The sequence below is a fragment of the Urocitellus parryii genome, chromosome 6 (assembly GCF_045843805.1).
Source record: "Urocitellus parryii isolate mUroPar1 chromosome 6, mUroPar1.hap1, whole genome shotgun sequence".
NCBI lineage: Eukaryota > Metazoa > Chordata > Mammalia > Rodentia > Sciuridae > Urocitellus > Urocitellus parryii.
Genome location: NC_135536.1, coordinates 192395784 through 192423325, shown reverse-complemented (window position 1 = coordinate 192423325; position 27542 = coordinate 192395784). Strand labels below are relative to the sequence as shown.

Below are 27542 nucleotides of genomic sequence, written 5' to 3'. Positions count from 1 at the left end.
GCAGACCGCGCCGCTGACGCCTGCTCGCGCACCCGCGCGCCGGGCCTGGAGGGGCTGCCGCTGAGAACCCTTTGGCAGAGAGGAAATGTCTGCGTGCGCGAGGGCCCGGCAACCTGCAAGTGTCTTCCGGCCCGGGTGGAGGGTGGTGTTGAGGTGCTTGGTGAGAGGGGCTGGGGCGATTAGGCTTGGGAGGGCGCGACTGTGAAAGGAAAAGAAAGCCGCAAAACACAAAGCGCCTGTTCAGCCTCGGGCGTGTTCCTCTCCAGCTAGATCCTCGCCACGTCCTCACCAGGTCAGGATTAACGTGAAAAATGAAGCTGAGCCAGGCCGTGCGATTTAGCTGAACTCAGCTGTTAAGCGGCTGAATCAGAAGTTGACCCCAGGCCAGGAAGTCTTGCTTCCAGGGTTGTTGCTGCCGGGCCAGAGGCGGCTTGGGGTCACTCGCAGCTAACTGATTTGAGACCTTTAAAGCTGGCAGCAAAAGCGTTTGCCCATCCATCCACCCATGCATTCATTCCTTCGCTCATTAGTCTACTCCTTCATCCAAATGTTTGTTAAGCACCAACTGTATGCCAGGCACTGTGCTAGGTGCTGGAGATGAACCCTCGAAGAACCAAGTCCCGGCTTTCAGGGGCTTAGACTCTAGTCGAAGACAAAGAGCAAGTAAACAAGTGGGACACTATAACTACGACTGGCCAGGGAATAGACCAGTGAAGGAGCAGCAGGAAATCTCCAGGAAGAGCCTCCTAAGGTGGTCACATTTCAACAGAGACCCAACTGATGCAAAGGAGGTAAAACTGCAAGTACAAAGGTCCTGGGGACATATATATTTGCAAATAAGTGATAATTTAATGAGCAACTCCTTTATGAGCCCTTATATGGATGTGAAAACTGAGGCTGAGAAACTTCAACTGGCTCAAGGTCGTACTGCTGATCCCCAGCAGAGGAAGGACCAGCACTCAGGACAGAGGAAGCCGGAAGCCCTCACCCAGAAGATCCCACTCATCACCTTTCTCGACAGCAGTTTCTGCCAAGCATCTCCACTGGTCCCACTCAGGGCAAGTGCCGTTTCTCCCCTGGGTAGCCTCGGCAGCCTGTGTTCTGACCCTAGTCTAGTCACCATAAGGCAGCCAGAGTCGACTCAAAATGCCCTCAGCTAAAGCCTTCAAGTGGCTCCCCATTCCCTCTGGACAACATAGATGGTACAAGCTGAAAGACCATAGGTTATCTCCAGGGAGGACACCTGTCACACTGAAGGGGTCTATTGCATTCCCTCCAGGATAATGGAAACGGGGTCTGTCCTGGACTTTGGGTCATTGTAAAGGGTCAGTAGCAAGTAGAAGCATGTGGGCAAGCTAGGATGGATGGCTGCCCTCCCTGCAAGGATGTACCCATAACGGACTAAGATGGGGCCCGTGAAGTGTCCAGGGCAGAGAATTTAAGGAGGTTTCCACTCGGGTCCTAACTGCACTTGTGAGGCCGACTGAGGGCCTGCTTGCTTCCCCCCAGCCTGGCTCTCTTCAGGGAGCACAACCTTTTCAGAGCCCTCTCTCCGCAGGGCCTTTGCCTGTATTCTCAGATCTAGGATCACCTCTTCAGGAAAGCTTTCCTTGGTTCCTCCAAATGGGTCAGCTTCAGCTACAATCGGCTCCCAAAATGCCAGGTGTTCCTCCTTTTTCAGCCACACACAATGCAACCTGACGTTTTATGTAGCACAGGATACAGATTTGATTGGGGGAGCACATTAAATATGTGTCCTGGACTTTGGGTCACTGTAAAACATCAGCAGCAAGTGGAAACATTTGGGCTGCAGAGGTAGGCGCCCCTCTGAAGGGAAATCTTCTAGGTTCACGTCTTTCTTCACCACGTACTTCACTGCACGACTTTCCGGGCGGCAGTTTCTCTTTGAACGGGAGAGGAAAGTATCGACCCACAGGGTCGCTGTCGAGAAAATACTTTGAGAAAACCCCTTGGCACAGGGAGAAGCAAGGGACGCGAGAAAAAAAAATGGCATTTATCAAGCCATTATATCCTGCTTTCACTAGCTCCCAGCTGGATGCAGCCACCCCTTGGGACAGCCCCATTGCAAAGATGAGCCGACGGAGACCCAGAGCCTACGGGTGGAGGAATGAGGATTCAAGCACAAGTCCCTTTCCACGATGCTCAGAAGGTGTTTATTCGCATAGATTTTTCTGGTTCTTGTTGGGAGTTCCTTAAAAGTAAAATTGACAATAACGGGAAATTCCTGTGCACAACGCCCCGCGAGAGGTTAAGCGGGAGGCGCGGGGCCTGCTGGCTGCCGTAGTCCGGAGGTCGCGGTGCCTGCTGGGAGTTGTAGTGCTCCCGGGGCTCCCAGCCCGCGGGAGGCTCCGCCCCTTCCCGGCCGGCCCAGCCGGTCCCTGGAGCTGGGTTCCTCCCGGCCCCCTCCCGCCGGCGTGGTCCCGCCTCTGCCCGGAGCTGGTCACTCAGCTGCTGGCCAGGAGGGAATCCTGCTTCATCGGATTGTTGAGGATTAGAATGGTTAGCAGAGCCGGAGGGCTCAGAAGGCTTGACGCTAAGTGCTACTTAAGCATTAGTTGCTATTATTGCCTGATCCTCAGTGACCCTTGCAAAGTAGCCTTTGCCTTCTCGGTTTTGTTGGCCGAGGAACCCGAGGCTGGAGGAGTCAGGTGGCTTTCCCGGGGTCACACAGCGAGGACGGCGGAGAATCCGTTTGGGAATCTCCTCCTTTGAGCCCGGCTGCACCTGCTGGTCCCCTGTGCGAGGGACGCGGGGTCTGAGGTTGCCGGACGCACGGGACGGACGTGCAGCCCCGCCGCCGAGTCAGCGGCAAGGTGCGGGCGGGAGGTCCAGGAAAGGGGGGTGTTGGACCCTGTCCGCTGCCCGCGTCCCCGGTGAGGCGTCCCTTTCCCGGGATTTTTGTCTTCCACTCCCTTCTTTCCACCATGGGAAGTGGCGAAGTGGCCCCCATGGTCATGTGAAGCCACGAGGCCAACCTGAGGCCCAAACCCTGACGCTCCAGACCAAGGTGACAACGCAGAGGTGGCGAGCCAGGTCCTGAGAGCGGGTGGAGCTGCCCAGGGAAATCGGGGCCCCTGCTGCGGACTCAGGGGGGCCCGAGACGATCACTGTCCATTGCTTAAGGGCCTGAGGACATTTCATGTGTGATGATGTTGCTACAATAGTCAGTCAAAAAGGAGCGGGAGTGGGAGGGGGTGACGTCCGTCCCGCAGTCCTCTGTTGGTGGACGTCTGGATTGTTTCCTTTGGTTGGTGTCTCCCCGCCGCCCCCCCACCTTCTCTCTCCCCCTCTGGTGGGGGCTTGGACTCAGCGCCTTAAGCATGATAAGCACCTGTTCTCCCACTCGAAGTCCCCAGCCTTTGGTTTCTTTCTAGACAATTTGTGTCTACAACGCCCGATTACGTATCCTACATCACTTTCCGTAGCCATGGAGAAAGGGATGAAACTAGGGAGCTGGACGAGTTGATTTAAAAAGTGCCCTTGAAATCCGTGAAGCAAAAAGCGCTAGGGTATAACTAGATGGTGGAGCACTTGTCCAACAAGCACAAGGCCCTGGGTTTCAACCCCAGCACCGCAAAAGAAAAGAGAAAGGCAAACATTTATTGAGCATTTACTGTGTTCCCAGAACACAGTGCTTTTCATACAGTAGTTTCTTTAACCTTCATAACTAGCCTATGTGTAAGTGCCATTATTCCCCCCATTTTACAGATGAGACAACTGAGACACAGGAAGGTTAAGTGATTTGCCATAGTCACAAGCTTGTCAGTGGCAGAGCTGGGATCTGAACCCCAAACTCTTTACCACTGCGACCCTGTCCTCCAGGAAATTTGGGAGGGGACACGAACAGATGAGGAGTTGCCTTTTAAACTCACAGTGAGACATTGTGTTTCAATGATTCTAAGACACAGATCTTTACATTCAAGCATCCCTGAAACCAGGATGCATCTTAGGACGCATGACATCTTAGATTCAATAAAATACAATAAGAGAAATGCAAATTAAATGATCAGGTTGGCAAAGAGCTCGACCTTCGATAACACAGTGTTGGCAAGGATGTGGGCCACAGGCTGCTCAGCAGCGGTGAGTGTGAATGCACCAGCCTCTGGAACAGGGCTGGGTGCGAGCTATCACAATTTTTAAACACAAACACCCTTCGGCCCTGCAATTCAGTTCCTAGGAGCTGACCCTTCAGATCCAGTGGCCCTATGAGCAAAGATTGAGATGTTTGTTGCAAGTTAACAGCAGTTTGCAAAACTCCGGACTGAAAACAACCCAACAACCATTGGAAGTAGATTTAGAAAGGTTCGGTCCATCCTGAGGTGGAATACTACACAGCTGTCAAAAGGAGTGAGTCAGGCTGGGTATGGGGATGCTGTAGCCCCAGTGAATTGGGAGGCTGAGGCAGGAGTACAGCAAGTGCAGGCCAGGCTCAGCAACTTAGCAAGGCCCTAAGTAACTTAGTGAGACCCCGTCTCTAAATAAAATATTAAAAGGGCTGGGGATGTGGCTCAGTGGTTAAGCGCCCCTGGGTTCAATCCCTGATATATATAAAAAAAAAAAATAGAAAATAAAAAAGGAAGAAAGCTTTCTGAACATTGATAACACTATTTCCAAAATGGTTATGTGAAAAAGGGGAAGGTGCAGAGCCCAGTCCCGCCTGCTGTGTGTGGGTGGACATCACCGTGTGCCTGTATCAGAGACTTGCAAGGGTACTTCAGAATGATGGGCCTGGTGGGCCTGGGAGGGGAGCCGAGGGCTTGGGGGGCAGAAACTGGGGTGTTTGACTTCGAGGTGGATCAGGGACTGGGAACCTTTACTGTAAAGGACCAGAGAGTTGGTCTCATGGCTCTGCAGGCCACCTGACCTCTGTGGAAACCAGTTACCTCGTTGCTGCAGCACAAAGGAGCCAAGGACGAGTGAGTGGGTGGGCACGGCCATGTGCCAACTAAACTCTGCAATGGGGCGCTGGCATTTGAATGTCCTGTACTGAAAGATTCTCTTGCCAATCATTTAAAAACAAGCACTTGTGGCCACAGCAAAACCAGTGGGCTGGATTTGGCCCATTGTCGCCCGCTGACCCTTGCTGTGGCCTGCTTTGTGTTCACATTCTTGTGTGGAGGGGGGTACTGGGGTCTAACACAGGGGTGCTCTACCACTGAGCTACACCCGTGGCCCTTTAGATTTTTTTTTTAAATTTTGAGACAGGGTTTTGATTTCTGAGGCTAAATTGCCGAGGCTGTGATCCTCCTGCTTCAGCCTCCGAGTGGCTGGGATTTCGGGTGTGCCCCACTCTGCCTAGATGGCTCATTTTCTTTCGAATAATACGTTATTTTTAGGACCCAGAGACACCCCACCACTTATCTACATCTCCTGCCCTTTTTAACTTGAGGCAGAGTCTTAAGTGGCCCAGGCTCGTTTGGAGCTCGCCGTCCTCCTGCCCCAGCCTCTGGAGTCCCTGGCATTACAGGTTTACCCAAAGGGGTTGGGGTCAAGCAGTGGACAGGAGCCTGCGGTGTGTGCCTAGACCCCCTCTGAAGAGACCTGGACGCTTGGGAACCAGGGTTTGCCCTGCATGTCACCCACCCTGCTCCACCACCAGATGGCAGCATATGCTCACCGAAAGCTGGCGCCCAGGTTGGGTGGCTGTCCCAGGTGGCCCCTGACACCTATATTGCTTGGTCCGCATTGTTTTTGTTTTTTTAAACTCAGGGGTGCTTAACCACTGAGCCGCGTCCCCAGCGCTTTTTGAGACGGGGCCTCACTGAGTTGCTTAGGGCCTTGCTAAGTGGCTGAGGCTGGCTTGGAACTTTCGGTCTTTCTGCCTCAGCCTCCCAATCCGCCGAGATTACAGGTGAGTGCCAACGCGCCCGGCCGGCATCGTGTTTTAAACATGGAGCCAGCATTTGAAAAGTCTGGACTGGGGGCTGGGTGGTGGCTCAGCAGTAGAGCGCTCCCCTAGCACATGCCAGGCCCTGGGTTCGATCCTCAGCACCACATAATAATAAGCAAATAAAATAAAGGCCTCGTGTCCAAAGACACCTAAAGAAAATTAAAAAGAAAGAAAAAGAAAACTCTGGACTTCTGGCTTCTCTTTAATCAGCTGATGCCCAGAGCAGCTGTGTGTGGAGAGCTGCGGTCACCCAGTTCCCAGCAGGGTGGCCATTCCCATGTGGACTGGTTTTCTTGAGCACTTCTCTGTCACTGGCCTCCCTCCCTCCTTCTCTGGGGCTACTGATGGGTATTGAGGCACGAAGGCTTTGGGTGGGACATGAGCTTGGATCCTGTTTCTGCCACCTACCAGCTGTGACCTTGAGCACAACAGGTAACCTCCAGGCCTCAGCGTCCCCATCTGCAAGTGGTGCCAAGAGGGGTCACTCCCGAGCTGCGGGATGGCCCCAGGCCCTGCCGTCTGGCAGGTGCTGGTTTTCAGGGGTTGAGTGGCATTTCCTGTCTGGCCACCACACTTCTCTGCCAGCCCTGATCTTATCCGTGGCCGGCACACACTGACCTGATGCAGAACGGAGCTCCCTCTGGTTTGGGAAAGCATCTTCCAGCCCCTGGGATTCAGGCGGGAGGGGAGGCCTGGCTCAGCCATCCTCGGCTGTGGGACCTGCTGCCAGTCACTTGACCTCTGGACTCGTTTCTCTTGCTAGCTCCAGGGCAACCGCCACAGGTTGGCAGGGCCTGGGGACAGGACAGCGACCCTGGCAGCCCCTGGCCGCTCACCCAGCCCCTCTGGAGTCTGGCCCCTGCCCATCCATCACACTCTCTTGTACAGACGCCCTCTTCTGGGTACCTGCCTCCCTCCTGGGGTTTGAGAAGGTCGCAGGGACATGTTTCTCCTGGCCAAGCGACACTCACCCGTGCCCCACCAGCAGGCCAAGGTGGTGGATTCAGGGTAGGCACAGGACCCAACCCAAGCCACTGGGCGTCCACTCCGGGCCTCTGCAACTAGTGGGAAGGGCGAGTCCCCGGAGATGGGCCGCTGTTCAATGTCGTCTCAACTCGGGGGAAACCGAGGCAAGACAGAGACCAAGTTCTGATGAACTGTGAGTCCCTGGGTCCTGTCCAACTTCAAGGCAGGGCCACCCCATGGGCATCTGAGTCTTGTGAGCTGATACAATTCCTTTAGCTACAAATTTCTTCTTTAGTTTTCTTTTTTTGGGGGTACTGGGGGCTGAACCCAGGGACACTGCCCACTGAGCTCCACGCCCAGCCCTTTCTTTCTTGACACAAGGTCTTGCTCAAGTTTCCCAAGCTGGTCTCCTACTTGGGATCCTCCTGCTTCAGCCTCCAGAGCAGCTGGGAGTCCAGGCGACCATCACCTGTCTCTGTGACACATCAAACTCTAACATCCCTTCCGTTACTGGTCCCCTCAGACATAGGCCTAAAAAAGCCTCGTGGTGACCAAAGTTGAAGAAAACGAAGGTAGGGGTCACTTCTTTTTTTGGTACCAGGGATTGAACTCGGGGATGCTCGACCACCGAGTCACACCCCCAGCCCTGTTTTGTATTTTATTTAGAGACAGCGTCTCACTGAGTTGCTTAGCACCTGGCTTTTGCTGAGGCTGGCTTTAAACTCACGATCCTCCCGCCTCAGCCTCCTGAGCCAACACGCTTTTAAAAATGAACCCATGTTGTATGTGACTGCTCTGATCTTACTGTTTTCCTGTCCCTGACAGGCCTTCTCTTCTGGCTAACTGCAGAAACTAGTCCAGAATAGATTTCTGTTTTGCTTTTCCAGGGCCTCACACACGCCAGGCAGGCCCTTTACCCCTGGGTTATACTCGAGTCCCAAAGATTCTGACGAGAGTCTGTAGCGTCCACAACTGAATCCCAGCCCGACACGTGTGCCTTACGGTAACTTGTTCAAAATAGAAACAACTTCCTTTGTTTAAAATGTCCAGTGGCCACGCGCTCACGTCGGCCTGGGAGGCAGCGACGCTCTGGGTTTCCCATCTCCTCTCCACTGTCCCCCTGCTCACTCCAGTCCAGACTTGCCTCCTCTTGGCCTCAAACCTGTTCCTGCCTCAGGGCCCTTGCACTTGCCATCCCACCAAGAGGCCCCTTCCCTGCTGCTCCCTGGCGGCTCTGCCTCCTCCTCCTCCAGGTCTTACCAGGTGGCCCCTCCTCAGCACCCCCCCACTGCCCCCTCTGCCCATGTCCCCCCACCTTTCCAATGGGGTTCTACCCTGTTCCTTCACAGATCACCATCTGAATTTCCATGTGCATTTATTTATTTATGTTTATTGTCTCTTTCTGGGGGGTCAGATCCACCAGGCGGGTCCTTGTTGGTCTCTTGCTGCGGTGCCTCAGAGCCTGGCCCACGTCAGCCGCAAATGAACCTGTGCCAGATGGCCTCCTGGACTGGGGTCAGTCCTCGTGACTCTGCCATGATCTACAGGGAAGGCTGCCGAGTCGGGTCCCTTCCCCAAGCGTCTGGAGCCTGTCAACACTGATTCATGGCCTCAGGTGACAGCCCCCATCCTGAGGCCAGGGCTGGGGGAGCTGGGATGGGCCAGGTGAGCCCCCACCTGGCCCCCAGGGACAGCGGGCGGCCAGGTTAAGCAGGCTCCTGCCTGTTATAAATATATACGTACATCCAACATGGCGTTAAAATATCACTCCGCGTTACAGAGAAGGTATTAAGGCTTTCTATTATTTACATTAAACAAGCAAGCACCTTTAAAAAAAAAAACCAGAACAAAAAGCCCCGCTTCCTCCTTCTCTGACAACACCCTGGCCAGAGGGGACACGGTGCCCGTCCCCGGGGCCAGGAGCCTTGGCAGGGCCCTGCTCGGCGTCTCTGTGCGAGACCCCAGCTCGGGCCAGAACCAGAGGGCAGGGGGTGGGGGTCAGACTTGGGGGTCCCAGCCTTTCCTGGCCAGCTGTCCCCCGACCTTGGGGGGCGTGCCACCCCTGGGTGGACAGGCAGGCTGAAGGCAGTGGCTAGGACTGTCCCCTACCAGGGCCTCTGGGTCAGTCTACAGGACAAGGCAGGACAGTGTCCTGGGGCTGCCTGGGTGGGTGGCAGGCGCGCAGGGCGCGGTGGCCCTCTGCCTGAGGGACGGGCAGGACAGGGCTCTTTTCTGCAGTCAGGCCCGGCAGATGGCGCGGCCGCTGGCCGGGGGCCCAGGAAAGAGAACGGAAAGAGGAAATGGGAAAATCAGTGGCTCAAGTATTCTCTGTCACGGGGGCGGGCGGGCGCCCGGGCGCAGCCCAGGAGGGTCCTCCGCGCGGAGGGGCCACTCCAGGAGGCCGGAGTTGGCAGATGGCTTCCGTGGGGGCGGGGAGGCCGGCGGCCAGCTGTGCTCCAGGCTACTTGACCTTCTGCGCCCACTTCATGTCGTCGGCCCGAGGCTTCTGGCCCGTCAGGCCCTGGATGAGGTCCTCCAGGCGCCTCCAGAAGCCCACCTTCTCCAGGGGGTAGTTGAGCCAGCCTGCGCAGGGGGACAGGTGAGCGGCACGCGGCAGGGAGCCCGCCACGGCGCAGGTGGCCGACCCCGCCTCCCACGGGCCCCGGGGCACCTCACACGGGCGTCTTCCCCCTCCGCCATGGGCCCGTGTGTCTGTCCCAGCAGGGTCCCCAGCTCAGGCCTTTGGACTGTTTCCTCTGCCAGACTGACCTGTCCCCATGTCCCTCAGGACCACCCACCTCTTCCAGATCCGACCTCCTCGCTCCCTGCCTCGCATCTCCCTGGCTCGCACCCGGGGCTCCCCAGACACCTCAGCTCCCTCCCAGTTCCTCCAGGCCTCTGTCACCTCTGACACCTTATTCAAAGGGGACCCTCCGCGCCCGCCGTGCCCCGCTGCTCCCCCTGTGGCACCAGCAGATGAGCTGCATCTTTACTTCCTGTGCCCACCCCCGTGGCGGGGAGTCGGTTTTATCCACTGCTGGGTCCTAGGCCCAAAGCAGAGACGGGCACACAGTAGGTGCTCAACAAACACCTGCTCTGGCTGGTGGGTGGCGGGAGTCAGGGCTCCGTGGGGTGGGTTTACTGTGGCACCTGCAGGGTGCCCGGCACACAGCTGATGCTCGTCGGTGTGCCCTGAGACCCGCGAGGGCCAGACTGCAGGACCCTGCGAGGCCCGCCCGCCCCAGGCCCCGGCCCGCCGGCCCGCACCTGTGGTGATGCAGAAGTAGGTCTCGTGGGGAGAGACGTGGTGGATGCGGTGGTGTTTCCGTGGCAGGATGACGTGCCAGTCCTGGAGGAAGGTGACCCAGCGTGGCAGCCCAAAGTACGTGTGCGACCACTTGTGGATCTGGTTGGTGAAGGTGCCGAAGACGCTCAGGCAGAAGACGAAGGTCTCCCAGGGGTACAGCTGTGCCAGGGCCTCTGTGGAGAGAGGGGCGTCACCGGGGCCGGGCCACCGGCCCTCACCCTGCAGCTCAGGGCCAGGGGCACCTGGGTGGTCTGCCAGCCTCCGCGAGCCTCAGGCCACCTTTCCACTGGGCCAGGAGGGGGGAAGCACAGGGGCAGGGAGACGCGGTGGTGGCACAGCAGGGCGGGCCCAGGCTCGCTCGGGGACAATGTCCCTGAGTCTCACTTCCTGACCACTGACGAGCCTCCCCCAGGCTCCCACGCAGACCTGGTCCAGGAGTCTCCAGGGGACAGACCCAAGGGAGGCAGGCACAGCAGGGGCATAGCTCTGCAAGGGTCTGGGGACTGCACGGGGGCTCTGGGGGTCACAGCCCACGGAGCCGGCCCCACCCGAGACCACGCTGGCCTTCCCTTCTTCTGCGGCCAGCTCCAGCCTCGTCCCAAGGGGAGAGGCAGGGCCTCCTGGGCAGGTGACAGGAGCAGGGCAGCGGGGACACTTGGCAGCCACTCAGCAGCTGTGACAGGGGTGGGGAGGCACGACGTGGCACCAGGCACCCTCTGCCCTGCAGATATTCATCACCAACACCCACAGGAGCCACTCTCAAGCCCACCGAAGTGACCAGGGTGTGACTGACCTCACCTCCACCCGGCTGCAGTGGCCTTGGGGCAAGTCCTTTCAAAAGGGGGCGTCACCGGGGCTGAGTTCAGCGTGGCTGCAGGGGCGGGCAGCTGCTCCCACCCAGAGCCCCGGGGCCAGCAGAAAGCGCACAGGCCGGGTGGGCAGGAGCGGGCAGCAGTGGCGACAGGTGCGTGAAGCCAGGCGGGGGCCAGGGCCGGGGGCAGGCTGAGCCCAGTTCCCACTGCCCAGGGGAGCTGACCCAGTGTCTGTGTCCGACCCCTGGACTCCAGTGACCACCGACGGCGCCCAGCCGGAGCACGAGGGGCTTGGGACCCGCTGCAGCCCCCCGCCCCGCCCCCGCCCCGCCTCACCTGGGCTCTGGCTGTGGAACTTGTAGGCCATGTTGAGCAGCGGCAGCAGCATCACCAAGCAGTTGTCCCCGTTGGTCTCAATGAAGTCGTGCCGCGTGATGGCCGTGGGGTCGATGTGGTGCTCCCGGAACGGCCGGATGAAAGCCTGGTGGCCGCGGGGCGCCGACCAGTCAGCCAGGGCCGCCTGCCACTGCAGACCCCTCTCTGGCACAAGCTCTCTGAGAGCCGATGTGCCCGCAGAGCACCGCCCCTCTGGCCACTCGGTCTGACTGGGCAGTGGGCACGTGGCCCAAGCGGGGCCGTGGGGTGAGTGGGGGCTTTGGCTGTGACGGTGGGGGACCTCTCTCATTGTGGGTGGGCTGGGCAGCCACCCGGCGGCCGTGAGGGGACGTGGAGGGGTGGGAAGGCCGGGGTGGGCCGCGTCGGATGAAGCCAGGTCCAGCCCCGATCAGACCAGCAGCCAGGGCTGCGGGAGGGACTCCAAGTTCAAGGCAGGCCCACACCCAGCTCCCAACCACCCGTCCTGACGCCTCTGCTTCACCCTCGGGAAGGCGGGCTGGCCCCACGTACGCACCTTGCCCACGACGGGCAGCTCCACGGAGCCCCACGTGTCGGCGCCCCAGTGCACCAGGCCGGAGAAGAAGTCCGCGGTGACCGCCCCTGCAACTGAGGGCGGGAGCGAGCTGCAGCCGGCCCAGGCAGAGCCCCGCGGCCAGATGCCCGCGTCCCACGCGCACGCGTTTGTCAGAGGGGGAAAGCGTCCCTTCTCCACCCGCGACATCTTCCCTGTGGATGGAGCCCCTGCCTCACGCCTGCTCTGCAAGGGTCTGGGGACCGCGCAGGGGTTCTGGGGGTCACAGCCCACGGAGCCGGGGTCAGGAGAAGAAGCTGGGCTCAGATGCCCTGGCGCCACACTCGCCCTCCCCCACACAGTGCGCCCGTGGCTGGAGGACTGTCCTGTACCTGGGTCAACACCGTCCTGAACCTGGCGTCCTGCACCTTCTGCCCCAGCCGTGGGCAGAAGTTACTCCCTACCCCAGCTCTCAGTCCCAGGGCCGGGACCCTCTGGTCTCTAGCCGCCTCCCTCGTCTTTGTTTCCCGCCTGCTCAGCACAGAGTGGGTCTCTTGGAGACCAACACCACTCGCCTGAGGGTTCAGAGCAGCACAGTCACATGCAGTTCCAGCTCCACTGCTCGCCTGCTGTGTGACACTGCACACGTTACTTAACATCTCTGCGCCCGTTCCATCTTGTAAGACAGGATTGACTCTTAGGCACACAGTGGCCACCATTTATCAGGCCCTTTCTCAGTACCAGGCACATGTGTCTGCAGGACGGAGCTCCACCCACCTCACCGGCTGTGAGACATCACTGCCCTTTTTATTCCCACTTTAGAGAGGAGGAGACAGGCCTGGACAGCAGAAGTAAGTGGACAAGGTCACACACACAGCAAGGGCCACACCTGGCTCCTGACCTGCCCTGAGACCCAGATCCGGCTCAGCAGCACACACAGCCACCACTTGGGGGACACAGGCCGGGCAGCGACCGCGGCCGGCTATTCTCAGGGCTGCGGCCACCCACTCCCTCACCCCTGCAGCGCCCCCTGCTGGCTTTCCCCTTCCCTCACACAGCCCCGTGCACCTCTGGGCTCTGCCTTGCGGCTCCGTCCGCCAGGTATATCCTTTCCAAGATGCAACACAGTGCACCGGGCCCTCTCCCAGCGTCCACTGACGTGTCCTCCCTGGACACCTGACCAGGTAACCACACCTGCCATATCCCCAGCCCGGTTTTATTTTTACTTTGTTTTTTTTTAAGGCAGGTCCTCCCTAAGTTGTGAGGCTGGCTTTGAACTCATGATCCTCCTGCCTCAGCCTCCCGACTGGGATTACAGGCTGCACACTGGGCCCGGTGCACACAGCTGAGATTCTGGTTTCTTGTTTATGGCTGTGACCTGGATGCCCGCACATATCTGGGCTCACGGGGTGCGTGGCACACAGTAGGCCCTCAATACAGATTACTGTATTTGGGCAGAGGCTGCGTCAACCAAGCAACATCTGGCAAGGGCCCCCTGTGTGCCACCTTAGTGGCAAAGGGCAGGGGACCAGGCCAGCGGGGGCAGTGTCACAGGCAGCGCCCTCCTGCTCCTTCCCACTCGGCGTCCCCGTGGACTGCTGTTGGAGGCCCAGTCCTCAGCTCCTGGGTGACAGGGCCCTGGAGCACTGTGGAGGCTGCAGAGAGACTGGACACCTCCCCAGAGAGCGTGGCTCAGGACCCAAGGACAGAGTGAGCATCCTGGCCCCTGCGTCTGCAGTTCTGATGGCCAGGCCAGAGTCAAGGGCAGCTGCTGAAGAACCTTCTGGAGAATCTAGGACTCCCGAGCCCTGCGTGGAGCGTGGGCGGGATGGCGGGTGGGATGGAGGGCAGGGATGGAGGGCAGGGGGGACACAGCCTCTGCAGGCCCCCCAAGTCCCTGGTGAGCAGGGCGGGTGGGGACGTGGAGCAGAGCCACCTCCTGGCATGCGGAAGCCACAGGGCAGGCGGAGGGCGTCCCCCACAGCCCGCAGGCCTGCTCCTTGCGGGGGTCGGGCGGCTGGGCACGAGGCAGAGGACGTCCTCCCTGCCCCTCAGAGCCCCTTCCCCCAGGTCCAGGCAGCTGCTTCCTCGCAGCCATCTCCCTGGGGTGCCTGTCACCTGAGGGTCCCCTGAGTGAAGCCACACCCCAAGCAGACGCTCCGGGCCACACGTCCCGGCTCTGTTCCCTCCCAGCGCAGGGGACACCCGAGATGGCTGCGTGTGTGATCTCCATTTCTTGGACAAGGAAAGAGGCTCCAAGAAGTCAAAGCCCCCCCCTCGTCACGGGGCCTGGAAGTGGAGCCTCAGGACAGGAACGGGGTGCCCACCACCTCCAACCTGCACCACGGGAGGCCCAGGGCTCAGCAGGGCTCCCCCTGCCCACACTGCCTCTGCCCACCAGATTGCTGTGTGACCAGGGCAAGCCCCTTACCCCCTCTGGGCCTCAGCATTCATGTGCCTCGTGAGGCAGCTGAGGGTCTCCAGAGGCCTGTTCCAGCCACGCCGTGACGCCTTTCAGCACTGCCCCCTCCCGGTTCCCTGTGGTGCTGGGGCTGAACCCAGGGCCTCCTGCGTGCAGGCGCCGCCCACTGAGCTGACCCCAGCCCTAAACTCTCCTTCTTGGGCAAGGAACGGCCGTGGGCAAGAAGCGGCTGGAGGCAGGAGGGGCGTGGCTGGTCCTCGTTCTGAGTGCTGGCTCCGGGTAGAACCTGGTCCTCGTTCTGAGTGCTGGCTCCAGGTAGAACCCACGAAGCCCTTTCCACTCCCCAAACGGCAGCTCGCCTTGAGGTTTAACGGGCGTGGCCCACACGTGGCCTGTGGCCCTGGCCTGACCGCGCTGGCCTTCTAGGAGACCTGTCCCACCACCTGCCAGTCAGGACCGGCGTCCTCGCCTACCCACAGTGCCAGGGTGAGAACACCTTGGGGGCCACACGGGTCTGCTTCCCACACTCAGGCTGCCCCGCCCCCCATCTCCCTCCTGCCCCCATCTCCCTCCCACCCCTGCCCTGTGCAACTGCAGACCTGCTGCCAGGAGCGCAGACTGACCAAGCTGCTCTAGAACTCTCTACAGTCCACCTGCACGGTCACGGGCATCGTCAGCGTGCCCTGCTCTTTGCCGACCAGCGTCCCGTCGTCCAGGTGGAGAAGGACGTGTTCTCCACCCGGCCGTGGTGGCGTCTGGGTCGGCCCAGCTTCCCCTGAAGCCGGGTGGGCACACGCCCTGGCTCCCCTGGGTGAAGATGGCGCCGTGTATTTTTAACCTGGAGCTCCCAGCCCCGGCCAGCACCTGTCTGCCTCAGGTCCCCTAATCCCCCCCCCCCCCCCCCCCCCGGCAGCCCGGCCGGCCCACGCGGCCACACGTCTAATCGCCTTAACTGTCCTGGCGCTGCTGCTGCTGCGGGTGACGGGAACCCCGATCCCACGGGAGGAGACACCTGTGGGGAAGGTGTCCTCACGCGCTTCCTGCACACGGCACCTGGCCAGGGCTGGGGTGCGCTCAGGGGCACGGCTCTCCACGCCTGGGGAGCGGCCGGTGCAGGGCCCTCTTCCCAAAGAGGACAGCACGGGGGCGGGGGGTGGAGCTTGGGTGGACAGCCGCTGCCCGGCTCTGACAAGATGAAAAGGCCCTCGGCCTTCCCCCCAGACCAGGCCCAGTCACCAGGAAGCCCCCTGCTGAAACCCCTCGGAGGGAGGCGGCCGGGCGCGGTGGTGCACACCTGCAATCCCAGTGACTGGGCGGCAGAGGCAGGAGGACCACAGAGTCCAGGCCAGGCTGGGCCACACGGCCAGACCCTGCCCCGGGAAGGAAGAGGGGCATTAGCAGGTCACGGAATGGACGGTGCCTGGCCTCTGCCAACACTGGGCCTGACCGTACCGGGAGGCAGGACGTGCCCGGTGCCCGGAACAGGGGTGCACAGGGTCAGCCCCGCCACAGCCCATGTCCCAGAGGGACAGAGACTCCAGGGTCGAGGCCCGTCCAGGCTCACACGGTGGCAGGTGGCTGGGCGGCTGTGAAGCCACCAGAGGCCACTGTGAGGGTGGCTGCTGACTGAGCGGGTGGAGGAGCGCCCACACTCGGGGCTGGGCAACGGGGGTGCGAGCCCTGCCGCTCCACAGGGTCAGCCGCAGGCTGGACGGCAAGTGCCCGGTGGCCCTGGGCTCCTCAGAGGAAGCTCGGGTAGGTGGAGGACTCCCCTCCCAGTGCCTCGGTCTTGTCGCCTGTCAAGGGACCAGTCCCTGGCCTTCAGGCCTTCGTGCTGTGGACAGCGGTCAGGAAGGGGGCAGGGAGGGGCCTTGCCTCCCCCGCTGCGGGCACTGGCCGTGGGTCCGGGCTGGGGATGGCTCTCCAGGGACAGGCTCCAGGCTGCCTGCTGGCCTGCGAGGCCCCTTTGATGGGGGCAGGGGAGGGACACAGAAGACTCTTTGTCCCTGCCCTGCTGGTGGCTGGCTCCTGGCTGGAGACTGGCTCGCCCTGGGGCAGCTTCAGCCACCGCCCTTCCCTGCAGACACTGGCACAGGGACAGCTCCCTCCAGGCTCCACTCACCAGTGATGTGAGACCTGCCGGGCCGCGGGTCCCCAGGCAGGGGCTCTGGGGCTTTGCTGAGCCCTTCAGGGCGGCTCACGGGACTCCCACTTCCACTGACCAGGGCTGGGCCCCTCGCCCGCCAGACTCCCACCCCCTGCGCCCGCAGCACTGGGCCAGGGTGTCCCGCTAGCGTCTGGGCTTGGACCCCGCGTCCTTTTCAGGCTCCTGATTCCTCCCTCCAGCTCATCTCTGAGGGGCAGTCCATCCCTCCCGCCAATCGGCCAGCTGGGGGCAGTGGCCGCTGACCCTCCTTCTCTCGCCCCCCAGCGACCCCACAGCCCAGCGAGCAGAGTGCCTGGCACAGCTCTTCCTGCGTCCCACAACCTGTGCCACCTCCACGGCCACGTCCCTTATGGCTGAGCGGCAGTCACCTCCCCAGGGAACTCCCAGGGCTCCTCGCAGGCGTGGAGGATCGCCTGCACCCAGACCACAGCCCGATCCCTTGGTGAGCTGCCCAGCCTCACTGCACTCCTTCCTGTCCCCCTAACCCGCGGGCACACAGCAGCCGCAGGACCTTGGCTCTCGGGACTTCCTCTCCGGGACACCCCTGCCACACCTCCTGCCTGGCTGCCTGTCAGCCTGTGTCCCCCGTGCCCGCTTTACCAACCACACACCTTTCAGCTCTTGCGCTGCCTGATTTCTTGGGCCTGCCAAGGGCACCGTAATCTCTGGGGAGATAGTGACGGGCAGGGGGCTGGCACCGTGCCCTCCGCCTGCGTGTTAACACACAAATCAGGGCAGCTATTTAAATCGATCAGGGCTGTGTCAACACCGCTATCAGGATTGTCTGTGGTTATCAGCGGAGGCAGAGGTGTGGGACGGGCAGCCACACCTCCCCACAGGGTGCGGAGCTCAGGCCCAACCAGGGAAGGAGCCCGAGCCCTGCTCCACCAGCACAGTGCCCAGGACCTCCTCAGGAGGCTGCCACAGATGGGAAGTGCCCGGCACAGGGTCACCAAATAGCCACTGTGGAACTGACCAGTAGGCCGTGGTGCCAGGTGCCTCACGGCGGTGTCCCCCCCAGCAGCTGGCCTCCCCGGCACTAGGCACACCTCAGGGGCCAGGGACTGTGGCCGTCTCATTAGGCACCAGGGACTGAGCACAGGGTGCCTGACCACTGAGCCACCCCCCCACTTCTGTTTTTCATTTTGAGTTGGGGTCTTGCTAAGTTGCCAGAGCTCCTCATGAAGCCAGGGGTGGTGACAGCACCTCCCAGCAGCTAGGGAGGCGGAGGCAGGAGGATCGGGAGTTCAAAGTCAGCCTCAGCAACCTGGCGAGGCCTGGTCTCTAAGTGAAATACAAAAGGGCCGGGACGTGGCTCAGGGGTTCAATCCCCAGCATCCAAAAAACAAACAACAAAAAAGGCCACTGGCCTCAGCCGTGTGCCCCGCAGGCCCAGCAGTGCTCTTCTGTGCGTGTGGGAACGAGGCTCGGAGACGCCAGGGACACGAGCAGCAAGAGTGACCCTGTCTGTGGACACCTGCTCGTCTGGTGGGTGCTGGGTGGCTGCAGGTCCCTCCCGTCCCTGGGGGCAGGCAGGGCCAGGCTCTGCAGCACTGCACAGGTGCTGGCCAGCCTGCTCCCCTCCAGCCAGTCCGGCCCCAGCCCCTGATGGTCAGTTGGTGGCCTGAGAGCCACTGGCTTGGCCGCCAGCGCTTTCAATGAGATGGTGGGCACTGAACCCTGAGGGCGGCCAGGCAGGTGGGAGCAAGGGCCCAGCTGCCCCTTGCCGGGGAGAGGAGGGCAGCTGAGCCCGGCTGCGAGGGGCAGGGCACCCAGGGCGTGTGGCGCTCCTCCCTGCTGAGCCGCAGTTTCCTCATCTGGAAAGTGGGGACGTTTGCTTCACTGGCGGTGGACAGGGGAGGGCGGACTGGGGAAGACACCAGGAGGTTCCCTCGCGGGTTCAGCCGATACTGCCACCCGCCATGCGCAGGCCTGGGGCTTGGGGCAGAGAGAGCGTGAAGAGGAAGCTTCTGCCCTTGAAGAAGTGACGTGGGGACGGCGTGGAGAGTGCAGTGGGGGTGTGGCATGTGACAGGACTGTTACTTTTTATTTTTTTAATAGAGGGGATAGGATCCTGGGGCACGCGACCGCTGAGCTGCGTCCCAGCCCCATTTATTTTTCATTTTGAGTCGGGGTCTTGCTAAGCTGCTGAGGTGGGCCTTCAGCTTCCTGACCTCCTGGGCTGGGGCTGGGGCTCAGTGGCAGGGCACTCGCCTAAGCACTTCGATCCTCCTGCCCCAGCCCCGCTGCTGGGGTCACAGGAAGGGCCTCTCTGAGGGGGGGACCTCTGAGCACCCTGAGTCCTGCACCTACGTGTCTTTGAAGAACGAGTTCCGGTCCCAGGGAACAGCCACACAGAGGCCCCCGAGGGACGTGGGAGAGGCCAGAGGCCAGCGTGGCGGGAGCGGGGCGAGCAGCAGGAGGCGGCCGTGGGTGCAGTCCAGGCGAGGAGCTGGGATCCGCCTCGGCACACGTTGGGCAGGGCAGCAGGAGGCCTGAGGCTCCTGCAGGACCCCTCCCTGGGCCACGTGTGACACTGGCTGGTGGGTGGGGACGGGGACTGAGGACCCCCAGGCAGGCGGGGCAGAGGGACGAACCCAGCCGAATTCCTCTTAACACGGGGAGCCATCGGGCCACAGAGGCAGGAGAGGTTCATTCTGCTTTCCTGTAAGTCCCTGCGTTTCTAACCTCGCCTGGGATGCCGCCCGTGCCCGGCGCTCACCCGTGCCTGGCTCCCCGGCCAGACAGCAGCCCTCTGCGACCCGACGGCGCCTCGTCAGTGCTGATGCCGGGATCTAGGTCCACTCCCTCAGGTGCACCGTGTAGACCTTTACCCTCTGCCTGCCTGTTACCCTCGGTTCCCAGGACACCCCCTTTGGCCACGCTCCGAGAGCCTGCTGCCCTCTGCCCCCGGGGGTTTTGGGGGAGGGACCGCCCGCCGGAGGGAAGCTCGGGCCGGGCTTTAATTTGATTTAAACGGGAGTCGGTGGCTTTCCTTGGTGTCGTGGTCACCACAGAGGCCGGCTCAGCAGCGTGGTGAAGGTGGGGCCAACAGCTCGTGCCCAGGGCTGTCACGGTGCTGGGCCCGGAGGACAGGGCACAGGTGCCACCAACTGAGGGGAAGGCGGGGCTCCCACAGCAGACTGACATGAGCACACACGCGCACACGCGCACACACACACCCACATGCACACACATGCGCACCAGGCAAGCCTGGCCACTCACCGACACCCAGGACGACGGCGGGCGCGTGCTCCCAGCGGGCCAGCAGCAGCAGGTGCAGCAGGTTGTGGGCGAGGAGGCTGAAGCACAGGACCACGGAGCACCACTCCTGGAGACGCTTGCCTGGGGGAGAGGACGGTGAGGAGGGGGTGAGGCAGCAGGCGCCAGGCGGCCAGGGTCCACCCCCCCCAGGAGCACGAGGCCCCCTGCCCATTTCACAGATAAGCCCACTGAGGCCCAGAGAGGGGTCAGGCCTGCCGACCACAGGCTTGGTGCCCTCCCGAGAGCAGGTCCCTAGCGCGGCTCCCCTGGCCCCGCAGGCTCTCTGCAGAGGGCTCTCCTCAGCCGGCCACTGCCTCCAGGTGGAGGCTACCAACACCCTCTGATCCTGGAGGCTCCGATCCTGCCCAGCCTCCCCTGAGCAGTCCCGGGCCTGAGCCAGGAGGTCTTTGGGACACGAGGGCTGGCGCTACCTGGGCGACGACCGGGGGTGGGGTGGCGGGGTCAGCCGGGGGCTGCTCCTCTGGACGAGAAGCCGAGCTCAGGACGGCTGGGGAGTGTCCACTCTTGGCAGCCGCGGGGCTGGGCGGAACCCGGGGTGCTCCTCCCCCAGCCACAGCCCGGCCTCCTGAGGTTTTCACTCTGGACCGGCCGCGCCATCCTCTGCCTCCGCTCCCGAGCAGCGGGGTGGAAGGCCAGCACCGCGGCACCTGCGCCCCATTTCTAACAGCCCGCCAGCAGGGACGCCCTGGCCACACGCTGCAGCTGTGACCGAGGGGTCAGAACACTGCAAATGACCGCAGGCCACCAGGCCGGGAACTGACCGTATCAACCCAGCGCCAGGCACCTCCTCCGCCAGGGCAAGCTGGGCAGCCATCTAGTCGCGGACATGGAGAAACGTTTGGGACAGACAGTGATGCAAAGGGCCACCAACAGCCACCATGAAAGAAAAGAGCCCGGTTGAGGCTGGCTTTCCATTTACGCCTTTTTGAACACAACACACCAACTTTTTTCAAGCATAAGCTAAAGGTTTAAAAAAAATAAAAGGAAATCGGAACATCACGTGGGTGACCAGAACCCAGGGCAGGCGGCTGGTCCCGGCACGAGGCCCTCACTGTGGGACTCTGGTGGTCATCAGTGTCGGACACCTATGGAGCACTAAGTGCCACTAAGTGCGGAGGAGAAGACTGAGGGTCAGAGTGCTCAAGGAAGTCACTCAGGGCCACCTGGCTCGTCAGCTACAGACTGGGATCCGCCGGCCAGAGGGTCTGGCTCCTGAGACCCTCCCTTACCCTACCTGTCCGGCTCCTGACGCTGCCCCCCCATCACTCCAGTGACGTTCTGGGTCAGGAGCCCAGGGCCAGGCAGGCCTCTGACACGATCAGCGTAGCCTCCCGTGCCCCTCACCCGGAGACCTGCTCCTGCTCCCGCAGCCCTCAGCCTGGGGTCTCCTGGGAATCTGGGTCCCTGTGCAGTGGGGACCTCAGTTCTGATCCACAGAAAACCCATCCCAGCCTCTGTGCTCTCCCGACACGGGGCGCAGCAATGGGGACCGTGGCCAAGTGAGCTCTTCAGTTTGTGCTGTGGAACAAACAAGTCCCTGACCAGTCCGAAGGGAGAGGCCCAGGCTGCCTCGGCTGCCCCTCACCCACACACCTTGAAAGGAGGTCTCCGGCTCTGTCCAGACAGGGACGGGGGCTCAGTCACCCTGCTCCACGCCCAGCCTGAGCCGAACCAGGACAGCTGCCCTCCCCTCACCCCGTGAAGACCAAGGCTCAGGCTGGCCAGGGGAACGCCAGGGTCACATCCCTGTGGCCTCTTGTTCAGAAAAGGCCAGAGGCCAAGGAAGAGCAGGGACTTCAGCAGAGGGCCCAGCAGAGGAGTGGGCCTACCGCAGCCCGGCCTGGTCCCCTACGGAGCCCCCTGGCCCAGAGCCCCAGCCCAGGGCCACCATCGGCAGCTCCAGCCCAGGGCCTTCCCCTTTCCAGTTCCTGTTCGTCCAGGGCCCAGGGCTCAGAATCAGGAAGCCCAGAGGGGGGGGTGGAGGGCGGGGGCTGTGAGGGCACAGCAGGAACCAGGACAGGTGACCCCTCTCTGCCAGCCCCCTGTCAGCCTGCAGGACAGAGTGGGCAGAGTGGACAGCAGCACCGGGTCAGACAACAGCAGCAGTCATGATGCCCACGTCCACTGGCCACTCGCGGAGTCCAGCCAGGCCCACACCAGAGACGCTGGATCCCAGGGAGGGATTTGCCCCGTTTCTCTTTTCAATGAGCTAAATTTAAAAGCCATATAAAGTCCTAGTTTCCCGCTTCCCTGGAGAACACAGGCTCTGGCCACTCTGGCCACCTCATCTGATGGGGTCTGCCCTGCCCGTGTCCTCACGCTGCCTCAGGGGCAGCCTGGCCGGGCCTGTGCGGTCATCTGAGGAGGGGGTCACGTTCAAGTCTCAGCCCCTTTAAAGAAGGAGGTGGAGCCCACGTCCCCAGGTGAGGACGCTGAGGCTCAGAGCCGGGTGGATCTGGACTCGTAACTGGAACGGCACGTCCAGCCTGGCCGTCCCGGGCCGGCCTGAGTCCAGAGATGGCCCGCTCTTCCCCGTCCACGAAAAACATCCCGGAATCCGAATGTTCCCGCCTAAACTCCATCCCCCATGGAATCTGGGTCCCTGGGCCCCCGGGGACCTCAGTTCTGATCCACAGAAAATCCACACACGACGGTCACCAGCCCTCGAGGGCCACCGGTAGGAGCCGGGTGCCGTGCTAAGGACGGCCGAGGCCCCCTCACACCTCCCAGCTGGGGACCACCCCTGAGAGGGGGAAAACAGCCTGGAAAGATGGAGTGACCCGCCCAAGGCCACTCGATGGTCAAGGCTTGGACCTCAGCCCCCCAGGCCGGGGAGGGCAGGTGGCCTGAACGCTGCCACTTGAGACGGGCAGGCGGAGGGTGGGTGGGTGGGTGCAGGGCTTGGCCCAGGTCGCCCACCTCCGCTGGCTCCAGCGCTGAGCCCCTCTCCACCAGCCTGGGCTCGGCGGACGTGGGCTCAGCTACAGCAGTGGCCGCCCGCTGGCCGGGGAGGGCAGGGCCGCGTGCAGGCTGGTGGGGCAGGCCACAGCCCAGGCTCGCCATCAGGCTGCCCCCGACCACCCAGAGACCCTGGGCCTCCCAGAGAGGGAGGGGACCAGGACAGAGGGACAGAGATGACAGTGGGAATCCGGCGGGAAGGAAGAGAAACGAGAGCCAAGGCAGAGCCTGCACCCCCACCCTCCCCACCCACCCAGAGCCCCCTCCCCAGGGCGGGGCGCCCCAGGCTGGCCGGGGGAGTGGGCAGCCAGATCAGGACCCCCAGGCCCCCCAGCCCAGCAGTCTGGGACACCTGAGAAGTGGCACACACACAGCCAGGTTTCAGTGGCACCTTCTGGAGGCTGGACACGTGCCTGACCTCCCTGCCTGCCCGGGCAGGACCCCAGACCCTCACACCCGGACACTCGGCACGGGGTCTTTTGTGGCTGTGAAAGTCAAACCCAGAGTGCGGTGCTGTGTAGGCCCCTCTGTGGCTCCCATTCCCAGGATCGGCTGGGACCAGGCTGCTGTCCCCTCTGCCTCACCATTCACAGGTCCCCTGCCTTCGGCCCCCGCACACCCCCCTACGGCTCTGCGCACCAGGCCGCTCTGACACAGCCCCGCACAAGTGCCATTCTGCTAACCTGGAGCATTGTCCCCTGGCCTCGACACCGGTCCCTGGTTGGCTCCCTTCAAAGACAGTTAAGAATGTAGAACCCTCCCTGGCTCCGCGGGGCGCACCCACAAACCCACCAACCCCGGAGGCTGAGGCCAGCCTCGGAGACCCACAAGACCTGCCTCCAAGTGAAAACGAAAAGCACTGGGTGCAGCTCAGAGGCACGGCGCCCGGCCAGCTCCGGCTCTGAGAGGGAGGGCCCCAGCACGCGCCAGTCCAGTGCTGCTGCTGACCGGCTGTGTGACCTTGGGCAGGTCACTGCTCTGCCTCAGGAACCTCTCCACAGAGGCGGGACAGAGGCGGGCGGGAGCTGCTCAACACACTCACTCCCTGCCCTCGCTGACCTTCCCATCTGCTGGGGACAGACATGGCTCATCCCAGCCAGGACTGGCATGCAGGACACGTGTGTGCCTGGTGTGGGTGAGGGCCTAACGGAGGCCTCAGCCTCCTCTTCCTCCGGAAAGCAGAGGTAACACCAGGCAGACCTCACAGCTGGAGTGGGGATGAATCAAGAAAGAGCCTGTGAGGAAAAGCCTGGCACACAGTTGGTGCTCAATAGATGTTGAATGCATCAACTGCCCTTGGTATCCACCATGAACAAGTCAAGTGCCAAACCACCTCTGGCCCAGGAATCTCAAGAATTCAGTCCCAGAACCCAGAAACCCCTCCCCACTCTCCCTGTTCACCATCCTGGCCCACAGGCTCCCTGCATTCTATGAATGTGCCCAGCGCAAGCCCACCCCAGGGCCTTTGCAACTGCTGTTACCCTGGTCTGGATGGAACCCTTCTTCAAATATCTTTAAGGTTCTTCTCTCTTCCTTTCTCCCCCCTTCAGGTCTCTGTGCAAATGTCCTCTGCTCAGAGGCCTGCTGCCTCTCTCTGGAATGTCACCCCCTCCCTAGCCTTCTCCCTTTCCTGCTGTATGTATTTCATAGAGCTTGCAACCATTGGGCAGGAAAACTTTTCCTTATTTTGAGGTTTACTGGCTGTTTTCCTACTAAAATACCGCTCTAGGGGCTGGGGATGTGGCTCAAGCGGTAGCACGCTCCTCTGGCATGCGTGCGGCCCGGGTTCGATCCTCAGCACCACATATCAACAAGGATGTTGTGTCTGCCGAGAACTAAAAAATAAATATTGAAAATTTTCTCTCTCTCTCTCTCTCTCTCTCTCTCTCTCTCTCTCTCTCGATCTCCCCTCTCTCTTTAAAAAAAATAAATAAATAAAAATTAAAAAAAAAAAAAATACCGCTCTAGGTTATTCTGTCTTCTTTGTTGCTTTGCCCCCAGGGCCTGGAACAGGGACAGGAATATAGGTGTTTCTCAGATCAGGTCCAGAGAGGTCAAGGTACTTCCCCAAGGCCACACAGTGTGGAGACAGAAGCCGACGGAAAGTAATTTGGAAGAATCGGTTTGACCAGGCTCTCCTTTCCCTCCAGGCCAGGAGGACAGAAGGCCTTGACCATGGTTTGGGGTAGCAGGAGGCTGCACACAGAGGGGCTATTCTTCAGAGAGAAGGATGCTTGGGGAACCAGAACCAGATATGGGCAGACACGCGGTCATGATGGAGTGCGAGATGGGGGCTTGCAATGCCTGCCCACCGTCTGGGCTGGCCGAAGGCAGGCAGGCGGGCAGAGCTGGCTGTCCAGTGGAGGCTTTCAAGCCTTGGCCCTCCATTCCCAGGGGGGAGCCTGAGGACCACAGAGACAAGACGGCTTGCTCTGGGCTCACAGTGGAGGTCCTGGGTCAGCTGAGGGAGCGCTGCCCTGCCAGACCCTGGGCGATCTCATCCTTTCCTAACTGGGCGCCCACACCTTATCCTGTGCTTGTTCAGAAGTGAGGAAACTGAAGCCGGGGAGGAAAAGTGGCCTGGCCCAGGTCACACAGTCCCTCAGGGGCCAGCCCCCTCCCCCCCAGGGAGAGCAGGAGGTTGACCTCTAGAGGCCGGGTGTTTTGGGTGTGGCCCGAAGAAACCATGGCAGCAGGAGCAGGTGCCCAGTCAGGTTTGAAAGACTGCACACACACAGCTCGGCCCTGGAAGGGCACGGTCCCAGAGATCCAGGACCCACAGAGGGAAAGCAAAGGTCCCAAGGTCCCGCAGAGGTCCCTTAGGGGCAGGAAGCCAAGAGGGCGGAGGCCCCAGGCCCTGGCAGGCAAGGACAGTGCATGGTGGCATCTATCCTGGCAAAGGAAGATGTCAGAATGTTCCACAGACAAAGCTTGAGTGATGGCAACAGGCTGGCAGAGGGACCCCAGGCAGCTCCCTTCACCTCACTCTGGAGTCCCCCTCCAGGGGAAGCAGGCAGCAAGGTCCTGGGGCTCCCGTGGGAGTCGGGGAACAGGGTGGGGGTGGGCGGTTACTGAAGCGTGAATGTTGGAGAAAGCAGGAAGAAACCAGGAGGAACCTTGGCCGGTGGCAAAGGGGCAGAGCTGAAGCAAGGGTCCCAGTCGTCTGAGGAGCACGGGGCTCCACAACCAAGTCTTAATGGAGGGGGATGACATATGAACGAGGGGAGAGGCGACGGCTGGAGTTGGGGCTTGTGTACAGGGGGAGCTTACACTGGGGGGGCTTGCATCCCGCCACTCCTGGAATCCAGGAGCCTGGGGCAAAGGGTGATGCTCTGCACTGGAGGGTGCCACGGGGGTAAGGGAGACTTCTGGCCTATTCTGCAGCCTCCAAATCAGGGTTCCTCGGAGGAGTGGGGTGAGGTCACTATCTGCAGCCCAGGACCCTAGCAAAAATACAGATGGAACTCTGGGTAGATTCCGGATCCGGGGGAAGCCAGGATGGGACGTGACTTTAGGTGGCCGGGGACAGCGCCTGTAGCCAAGGGGCTGCCTCAGTCTTGAGACGGGTCCTGAAGTGAAGGTTCCCAAGTCTCGGGGCGCTCACTGCAGCCCGCAGCGCCCCGGGGACAGGATTCCGGATGTGCGGGTCGCATGGAAGCTGCCTGGGGACGCGGGACCTGATGGGGTGCTATCATTGATCTGGGAGTGTCTCTGCAGCCAGGAAGCCCCGCGGCTGGGGTTCAGGCTCGGGCTTGGAGAGGACGCTGGGATGGGGACCCCGGACCTGGGGGCGTTATTTGCAAGTTGGAAGCCTGGGCCGGAGTTCCCCATCTGGGCCCCAGGCTGACGTTCCGACCTGGGCAGCCCAGGGTCGCTGTCCGCAGCCGGGCTGGTGACTGCAGGCCGGAGGGGGGCCCGGAGGTCCTACCTGGCGAGTAGAGCGCGGCCAGCTCGCGGGCCCCGGCGTGCTGCGCGCCCCAGCGCCGGCAATACGCTGCCTCATCCTCGTCGAGCTCCGGCTGCTGGCCCGGCCCGTCCTCGGGGCCCGCCATGGCCACTCGCCCGGCCCGCCCGGTGCGCTCTGCTGGCGGCGGCGGCGGCGGCGGCACAGCCGCGGAACCGCGGCGAGATCACGCCGCCCAATGACCGCCCGGCGCTGGGCGCGGCGGCGGCGCGGGCGGGGGCTTTGCCGGGCCTCGCGTCACAGCCAATCGGGGCCCGCACCGGAAACGCGCCGGCCAATCGGCGGCCCCCGAGCCGCAGCCCACCGCGGCGCCGGGGGCGGGGCCGCAGCTGGGCGCAGCTGGGCGCGGAAGCGTGGGGGGGCGGCGCGTCCCCGCCTGCCCCGCTCCGCCCCCGGCCGGCCGCGCGCCGGCCTCCTGGAATCCCCGCGCGTCGCCGCCCGCCGCCCCGCTGACCAGTCGGTGCCGTGGGCCTGGGCCGGGCCAGCGGCGGGCGCTCCTCCAGCGCGTGCCATGAAGCGCCCACTGTGCAGAGTACGCGAGGGGAGGCGCCGGGTCCAGCCCGGCGGGCACCTCGAGGGCCGCTCCTAGCGGGGCAGCCTACTGTGTGCAGACCTTGCAGGACCTGGCGCCCACCAGCTACTTGCCGCGCGCTAGGAGCCCGGGGAGAAGACACCTCGAGCCTGTCCCGGCCCCAACTCATATTCTTTCCGGGGCGGGGACAGAAAACTGATGAAAAGGACCTAGAAGTCACTGTGAGATGAGTTGAGCGCTCCCTAGCAGCCAGGCGCCGGGCCAAGAGTTGGAGAAGGGCACCCAGAGAGGCCCCGTGACTCCCTGCCCGG

The 27542-nt window shown here is 62.0% G+C and overlaps 1 protein-coding gene and 1 long non-coding RNA gene across 2 annotated transcripts; one reads left to right on the top strand and one right to left on the bottom strand.

Annotated features, from left to right (window-relative positions):
• The first annotated feature begins 20 nt into the window (after positions 1-20).
• LOC113184313 (uncharacterized) lies at positions 21-8735 on the top strand. The gene is made up of 2 exons (XR_003300973.2): positions 21-2170; positions 8292-8735. It is a non-coding gene; the product is annotated as an uncharacterized LOC113184313 (long non-coding RNA).
• On the bottom strand, positions 8236-26860 carry Peds1 (plasmanylethanolamine desaturase 1). The gene is made up of 6 exons (XM_026390972.2): positions 26664-26860; positions 19718-19837; positions 11907-11998; positions 11333-11477; positions 10145-10357; positions 8236-9460 (listed from the first exon to the last, which is right to left on the bottom strand). Exons 1-6 carry the CDS (start codon positions 26785-26787, stop codon positions 9339-9341), a joined length of 816 nt encoding a protein of 271 aa, XP_026246757.2. The 5' UTR covers positions 26788-26860; the 3' UTR covers positions 8236-9338.
• Positions 26861-27542: the final 682 nt, after the last annotated feature.